This window comes from Nicotiana tomentosiformis, chromosome 1 (assembly GCF_000390325.3).
Source record: "Nicotiana tomentosiformis chromosome 1, ASM39032v3, whole genome shotgun sequence".
Classification (NCBI taxonomy): domain Eukaryota; kingdom Viridiplantae; phylum Streptophyta; class Magnoliopsida; order Solanales; family Solanaceae; genus Nicotiana; species Nicotiana tomentosiformis.
In genome coordinates, this window is record NC_090812.1 from 129,204,486 (window position 1) to 129,213,328 (window position 8,843).

General features: G+C 37.1%; 1 protein-coding gene across 1 annotated transcript; it reads right to left on the bottom strand.

The window, feature by feature from the left end:
* Window positions 1-7,841: 7,841 nt before the first annotated feature.
* LOC138909504 (uncharacterized) lies at window positions 7,842-8,471 on the bottom strand. Its single transcript, XM_070200708.1, has one exon. It carries the CDS (start codon window positions 8,469-8,471, stop codon window positions 7,842-7,844), a length of 630 nt encoding a protein of 209 aa, XP_070056809.1.
* Window positions 8,472-8,843: the final 372 nt, after the last annotated feature.

An 8,843-nucleotide genomic window follows, 5' to 3' on the forward strand; every position in this document is an offset into this window, starting at 1 on the left:
TCTAGCAAATACTTTCCCAAAAAGGATTAATAGCAAAACAAGAAATTCACAACTAATAGAAGATTTTCAAGAGACTCTACTAAATGTAAACGAATATATATCGGATAACGAAAGTATATGCTCAATAATAAGCGTAGATATAGAAGAAAAAATCCAAATAGACTCATTAGACTCAGAGAAGGAAGAACTAATAAATGAGATGGGAATAGAAAAGTTAGATTTAGAAGAAATACAGGCAAACACATTAGTAAATATATCTGAAGATTGTAATCATGAATTTGAGAAAAATAAAGGATTAGATAGCAATCACTGTTTTATATGTAAATGGTATCCTAGTAGAGATAAAAGAGCTAAGTGTAAAATATATTATTTAGAAGGATGTATTTTATGCATAGAAAAAGAATTTGAAATAAAAATAAATAAAGAAGAACAATATAAAGAGATAAATGATCCTACCCTCTATTCAAGAGTAATGACATTAGAAATGAGAATAAATGAATTAGAAAAAAGAATACAAAAATTAGAAAAAGGAAAACAAAAATTGGAAAAAAGTGAAGAAGATACAATAGAAACACTACATAATAAAGAATTAATGAGCATAGAAAATTATGATGCACTGGTATGTAATGAAGATAAAAAATTAAGTACAATAAAAATACTTGCCAGAATCAAAATAGAGGATTACGAAATAGAGACATTGGCCTTAGTAGATTCCGGATGTACAAGGTGTATAATAAATAAAAGGATAGTTCCACAAAATTTAATTAAAACCCTAGATAAACCAGTAACAACAATGCAAATGGACGGAACAGTAATATATATAGACACTATATAGATAAATCACAAATCAGCTTTGTAAATACATGTCTAGATTTTTATAAGCCTAGCTACAAGGTAAATAAAATTGTGATGACCCGATAGGTCATCTTTAAATTTAACATTTAATTTTGTGCTCTGAGACCTCGAATAGCACCATTCAGTACTCATTGACTTACGTGCGCAGTCCGTATATTTTTCCGAAAAACCTTTATGTGAAAAATTGATAAAAATGTGAAATAGTGCTTTAAAACTCACTTAAGTTGACTTCGGTCAATATTTTGAGCAAACAGATACGGATCAGTGTTTTAACGGTCCCGGTGGGTCCGTATCGTGATTTGGGACTTGGGCATATGCCTAGAATTAAAATCGGAAATCCCTAGCTCGAATTATCGCCATTTGACGACAACTAGAAACTTAAAGGTTAAAGATTTCCAAAGTTGGAATATCTCCTTTTTGTCATTTGGGACTTACCTGTAAAATTTGAGGTTATTCCGGATTGATTTGACATATTTCGGCACGAGTTATAGAATTGAAAATTTCATAAACTCATAAGTCTGAATCGAGGTGTGAATTATAGTTTTGACGTTGTTTGACGTAATATGAGATCCGAAGTAAAGCCCGTATTTTGTTACGATACTTGTTGGAATATTCGAACGAGGTTCCAAGGGGCTCGAGTGAGTTTCGGACGAGTTTCAGACCATTATTATTCAAGAACACAAGTCTGGTTCTGGTGCGTTGCACCCGTGTAATTTTGGCCGCATGTGCGTGGTCGCTTCTGTGGAGGCAGTGTTGCTTATGCGACTTTGAGGCCAAGGAGAATCTTCACTTCGAAGTTTGGGGTGCAGATGCGATGCCCGCTTCTGCGGTGCCATGATCGCAGATGCGATCCTTCACGCTTCTGCGACTCCCCTTGCGCTTCTGCGCAGTTGCATCTGCGACGTGAAGGTTCGTAGATGTGGTCCTCTGCCTGGATGCCTTGGTTCGAAGATGCGAGATTTTTCTCACAAAAGCGAGCTCGCATATGCGAAAAATTTAGTCCGCAGATGCGAAAATACTGGACAGAATACATAAAATCGGGTATTTGCCATTTTTGCTCATTTTTGAGTTTTAAGTCTCGGATTTGGGCGATTTCAAAGGGGGTTTTTCACAAGTTCGAACTGAGTAAGTGTTCCTTATCTTATATTAATTATATTTCATGATTCCATACTTATTTACATCATGAATCCGTGAATTTAGTGGGAGAAAAATCAGATTTTAGTAAAACTCTTCCAAAAATATAAAATAAAGATTTGAAAGGCAATACGATGTCGGAATTCGATAATTTTTGTATGGTTGAATTTGTATCGGAATGGATATTTGAATTCCGTGATTTTTTGGGTTCCAAAAAGTGGGCCCCACGTTGACTTTTCCGAAAATGACTTAAATTAAGTCTCTTTTGAATTGTGAATAATTTCTAAAGCTCAAATTGAATTGTTGGTAAATAAATTGCTAGGTTTGATTGGTTTGGAGAATAATTCGAAAGTAAAAGCCGTGGTCGAGTGATCTCTTGAATTGCGAAGCAAGGTAAGTATCGTGGTTAACCTTGACTTGAGGGAATAAAACCCTTTAACTATATGTTATGTGAATTTCATGTGTAGCGACGTATAGACGAGGTGACGAGTGTCTATACGTCGTCAAATTGCTTGCTTCCACGTCTTTACATATTTCATTAATTAACCCATTTCATGAATTATTTGTTAAATTAATTGATTCTCTTATTTTCATTGCCTGCTATTATGCCTTGATTTCATGCCTTAATCGCTACGTGCTTATTTGATTTTTGTGCCATAATTGCTACTTGATAATTAGCATTTCATATATTAAATTGTCTATCTCCTCCCTGATTCTACATTAATTGTTACTTGTCCATATTTGTTTCTTACATAATTTATAATTGTTGTATACTTTGTTGCCTAATAATTTCTTATTAATTGTGGCATTTATTGAAGTAGTCTTATGTATAAGTGTTGTTAATTTATATTGTTGGAGCGGGTTGCACGCCGCAACGAGATTTATTTGAAAGATTATATTGTTGGATCGGGTTGCACGCCGCAACGAATTTATTTTAAGTTTATATTGTTGGAGCGGGTTGCACGCCGCAACGAAATTTAATTGAAGGATTATATTGTGGGAACGGGTTGCACTCCGCAATAGAATGATAAAAGAAATAATTGATTGTGACTGACGAATTGACCTCGATTATGGATATGCTTTGCCTGTTTTACCTCTATTCGTGTTATTATTATTATTATTTTGCATGCAAGTTAATGTAAGCGACCTGCCTTAGCCTCATCACTACTTCGTCGAGGTTTGGCTCAGCACTTACAGAGTACATGGGGTCGGTTGTACTCATACTATACTCTGCACTTCTTGTGCAGATACCAGAGTTGGTCCCAACGGCGTACTGTAGATTTGCTCGGATTCAGTTATCAGAGGAGGCTTGAGGTATAGTTGCACGGCGTTGGTAGCTCTGAAGTCCCCTTCTACTTTATCTTAGCTGTGTGCTTTCTTTCAGAAAAATTTATTTTATTCAGACCCTTATTTGTATTATTCTAGAAGCTCGTGCACTTGTGACTCCAGTTCTGGGATGGTATTTCGACATCGTTATTATTTTGGTTTGCTCACTTTAAATTCAGACATTATTCCAGTTGTTTGGCTTCTTTACTATTTGATTAAAATGAATTATTAAAAATGGTTAAAATTATTCTAACGTTGGGTTACCTAGCAAGTGAAATGTTAGGTGTCATCACGGTCCCGAAGGTGAGAATTTCGGGTCGTGACAATTTGGTATCAGAGCACTAGGTTACTTAGGTCTCAGGAGTCATGAGCAAGCTTAGTAGAGTCTGAAGGATCGGTACAGAGACATCTGTACTTATCTTCCAGAGGCTATGAAGTTTAGGAACAATATCACTTCTTGTTATTCTGTCGTGCGAATTTTATTCTATAATCGATGATTGAACCTTTATGTTCTTGTTCTCTCGCAGATGGCGAGAACACGTACTGCATTCACCGCCGGAGAGGATCCAGAGCACCCGGTGGCAACTATGACCAGGGGTAGAGGCCGAGGTCGCGCCAGAGGCCGAGGTAGAGGCATAGGTAGAGCTCAGTCTAGAGCTCGAGCAGTAGCACCTGTTGTAGAACCTCAGGTGGATTTGGAAGCGGAGGTTTCAGCTCAAACTGTACCTGTTGGACCAGTTCAGGTCCCGGAAGGATTCATAGCTACTCTAGTACTTCAGGACGCTCTAGTCTGTTTGGTGAGCCTAATAGAGAGTGTGACCCAGAATGGTACATTTCCAGTGGCACCATCCGTCTCACAGGTGATGAGCTAAAAACACAACACAAAATTATGCTCGCTAGTCGAATATAGTATAGAAAATATCGTATCCACAAGGATTGGATTTAAACAGTATTTTCGTAGCTTCTAGTTTTAATTGCTATCCAAGATGATCAATAATTTAGAGTTGTGTGATTTAAAACTAAAATTTACTAGAAGTATAAACTATTGGCTAATGACAATCGCAACAAGAGTAAGCAAGAAGCTATCAAAGGGAGAAAATAAGGGTTGATTGGATAGGTGTAAGATACTTGTTTGGGAATTAACTCTAGTCACTTCACTTCTATGGTTCAAGTGAGTCTCTCGAATTTACTCTATTATGTTCAAACATTTAGTAGAAACTCCTCTCTCGATTAAGTCTCAACCTTATGATATGAACTAAGTTAAGCTTGGTGAAGATATGCAAGAATTCGTAGTGGATTGATCCTTAGGAGAACCTCCTTCGATTATCCTCCTAATTAGGTCTAAACATTAATTCAACTAGCCTCTTTTGATTACTAACAAGAATCAATGAATTCAACCAATAAGATAATGCAAAACATAACAAATTATGCCTCTTTTGATTACATAAACAAGTGAATATATATGCAATAATAAAAATACCCAAAACGCTTCAATACATAAAACTAGAGTTAATATCTACAAACAATTCTCAAAATACTAAATCCATCAATCCCTAAGGAAGAATTACTCCGTGGATATGGAGAAATTAATCACAATTAAGTTTAAGTCAAAGGAAAACATAAAACATCCAAACCCTTGTCTTGAGTGAGGATGAATGGTGAACTCCTCGTTCTCTTGCTTCTCCCTTTTCTCATTAGCTTTCTTAGGTCTATATATACCAAGTAGGGTCAGGACCAAATAAATACACCTTCTCCTACGCGAAATAGGACACTTTTTCCGGACAGGACGTGCACGGCCGCGCACCTGGAAGTGTGCCCGCGCACTTTTCACACTATTCTGCCCTATATGTGCGGCCAGTGCGCGGCCACGCACTTGCCGTGCACTTTTCACCCTGTTCTGTTGGGAATTTGTAAAAAACATAAAACATGAAAGTTGTAGCCCTTTTAAATAGATTTCCAATGATATATTGTGGATCCCAAACGGATCTCTGAGCGAAGAGTTATGTGTATTCTACTGGACTCTGCGCAATATGCCTACTCGATTCTTCGTTCGTTCTTAACTATCATCCATTGATCCCCGAACACGATCCCGGCTTAATTCCTTGGGCTTTTACTCAGACTTCAAATCTCCAAATCACTTGAATTCATTCCATAACATCTACGTAGCTCGGAATCACTCCTACAAGACATTAAACACACAATTAGTGCAAAACACTAGCGATTAAAGCTCAAACTCAACTAAAGTGCAATAAATTGGAATGCAATAATCGACTAAAACATGAGATTATAGCCTACCATCAACACCCCATACTTAAACCATTGCTCGTCCTCGAGCAATCAAACCACACTTTATATAGACACAATCTTACTAAGTAACTCTCCTAACTCATCACACCAAGAATATTTAAAATAGATTAAGCACAATAGTGTAACATCTTCACCTCAAGATTTGACTCACAAGTACCATGCATTATTCACAACCCGCTCACTTACTCTAATATAGAGGTCAACGACATTACCTTTCCTTCATGAATCAAGCGTCCTCACACACAATAGAGAGTATTTCCTCACACCATAGAATTTAATAACAATTAAGAACTCAAGATAGAAAGAATTCGCTCACTCTTAGAAATAACATTCATATGCCACAAAATATGAACCATAGGCTTTCCCGTAGTGTACTACTCTACTAATTAAGCTCATTCAGTCAAGGATCAAGTAGGACTTTTAACTGGTTGTAATGTAGGTTGCGGGATGGGTAGGATATATTTAGATATAAGAGTGACTACAGCTCCCTAAGTACTTTAATACATACAATTTAACATTCAAAACCCCACACTTATATCAAACCATACTCCACCTTAACATCAATATGCATTAACTCCCTTCTTTTTTAAGCACAATTACATCAAGAGTTACCACTTATCAAAGATCATTTTTCACAATCATACAACTACATAAATTTTTATTTTTTCTTTTTCATTTCAAGTGGCTCTTACTTTTTCAATTCAGTGCACCTTCTCCTTATTTCATTAGTTCCACTCAAAAGCCAACCCAATCACCCCACACTTCAACTTTTACAAAGTTCATAACAATTTCAAGTGCTCACGAGAGGTACAAGGTTCAAATAGATTGTCAATTCAAACAATTTGGTAAGGCTTTAATGTGATTGTCAAAGAAACAAGATTACAGGCTCAACGGGGTTAACTACGATACATAACAAGTTGGTGGGTAAACTATATAGCTGGCTCAAAAATAAACGCCTATATCACTTCCAAGACTGAACAAAATTACTATTTTGCTTTGCAAACACACGAGGAAAGTTCTAGACATCAAACGCAATGCACAGAATACATCAAACCTCACACACACATGGCACATAACTCACTCAAGATTGGATCATCAAGACACCTAGTCAAAGTAGTTAAGAAAAGTTAAGATCATACAATTTAAGGCACTCATACAAGAGTTAAAAACTGAGCCTAAGCGTCACAACCAAGGCACTCACTATTCTCAAGGCATGATCAAGTCAAGAGATATTGCTTCCATTTCAAATCATAGCACAAGGTTTTTCTGCTTCTAAAATAAAAATCTAACTACACCCGGTTCCAACAAAACCCTTAAAAAAGAACCTTGGCACAAAGAAAACCAAGGGGGAATTATTATACTAACTACAAAAGAAAATCTTTTTGTCTTTTTCTTTCAACTTAATTCCCTCAAAAAATCCGTCGAATGATATACATCGTCGGGAAAAATCAAAAAATTTAAATGTTTTATGTTTTTTTAAATTTTTTCTTTCTCTAACTACTAAAATTAACAAAAACTAAAATACATATACATACAACATACAAATATCCCCCTACCCCACACTTTAAGTTGTGGCATGTCCCCATGACACACAATTAAAAATCATAAGGTAAAGGAAACTTTCCTGAATTTTCAGTCGGGGTCTGAGTCGAAGTCGGGCTCCCTTCCACGCACCCGAACTAGTGCACACATCCACGCAGACAACTTCTTCTCAGCCTTCTTGGGGTATACCCCACACTTGTCTTTCTTAATCACTGGAGCCTTCTCTTTTGAAATCTTTAGCTTCCACTCAACACTTGCAGCTTCACTCCAGTTGCTACATTCATCTCAAAAGTCATTATTTCCTTACCTACTCTAAGCATGAGTTTTCTATCATGTATATCCAGTATAGCTCTACCCGTTGCTAAAAATTGTCTTCCTAGGATGAGGGGGACCTCCTTGTTCTCCTCCATATTCACCACTACGAAATCTACAGAAAATACAAACTTATCCACCCGCACCAAAACATCTTCTACTATCCCCTCGGGTGTTATAGTCATTTGGTCTGCCAGCTGCAAAGATATTGGCACTGACCTTATCTCTCCAACCTCCTTCTCCAGTTTCATGTAAATAGACAATGACATTAGATTAATTGAGGCACTAGAGTCACATAAAGATTTATCAAAGTTAAGAGTGCCAAAAGAGCAAGGTATCGTAAAACTCCCTGGATCTCCACACTTTTATGGGAGTTTATTTTGCAATATTGCACTGCAATGCTCTGTAAGTTTGACCACTAAGGTCTCTTCTATCTTCCTCTTATTTGTAAGGATCTCCTTCAAGAACTTTGCGTAAGCTGGCATTTGTGAGAGAACTTCCGTGAATGACAAATTTATATTAACCTGTCTCAGCATATCTAGAAATCTCTCAAACTGCTTATCCAGCTTTTCTTTATAGAGCTTTTGGGGAAAAGGTAAAGCATGCATGTGCTTGCTCTCTTCATTGGATTTCTTCCTTCTTGAAGTTTCCTTCTTTTTCTTTTTCTCAGCTCCCTTCTTGCCTTTCTTCTTCTCGGTTTGTTTATCATCATCTTCAATTTTCAGCTCCTTCCCACTTTCTTTTTCAGGCGCAGCTTCTTTGTGAATTAGAGTGGGATCTTTCAACGCTTGTCCGCTTCTCAAGGTCACAATATTTACCGTTTCTTTGGAATTCTTTTCAGTATCAGTTGGCAGAGTACCTAGGATTATCTCAGATAATATAGTTGCAATTTGTCCAACTTGTCTCTCCAAACTTTGCAAACCTGTCCCAAGTTCTTGAATAACTGCACCATGAGCATCTAATCTCTCATCTATCTTGACAATGAATGACTTCATCAGATCTTCTAACCTAGACTGAATTGGCTGTTAAGGCTGGAACTGCGGCCTCTACTGATTCACAAAACTAGGAGCTCCTTGAAATCTGGAGTTATTTTGTTTCCATGCATTTGCTGTACCCCCAGGTGAACTCCATGAAAAACTGGGGTGCTTCTGACCCATTGCATTGAATTTGTAATTACCAACATCATTAACTTTCTCGATCGAGGCTTGACACTCATGAGTAGGGTGTCCTCTTCCACATATGTCACATGCTGCAGGAGGCTCACTGTGTATTGAAGCTAAAGTTAGCTTCCTTATTTCCTTTGCCATGGCATCAAGATATACCTGTACAGATGTGTTAGCGTCAACTTGGTGAACACCAGCCGTTCT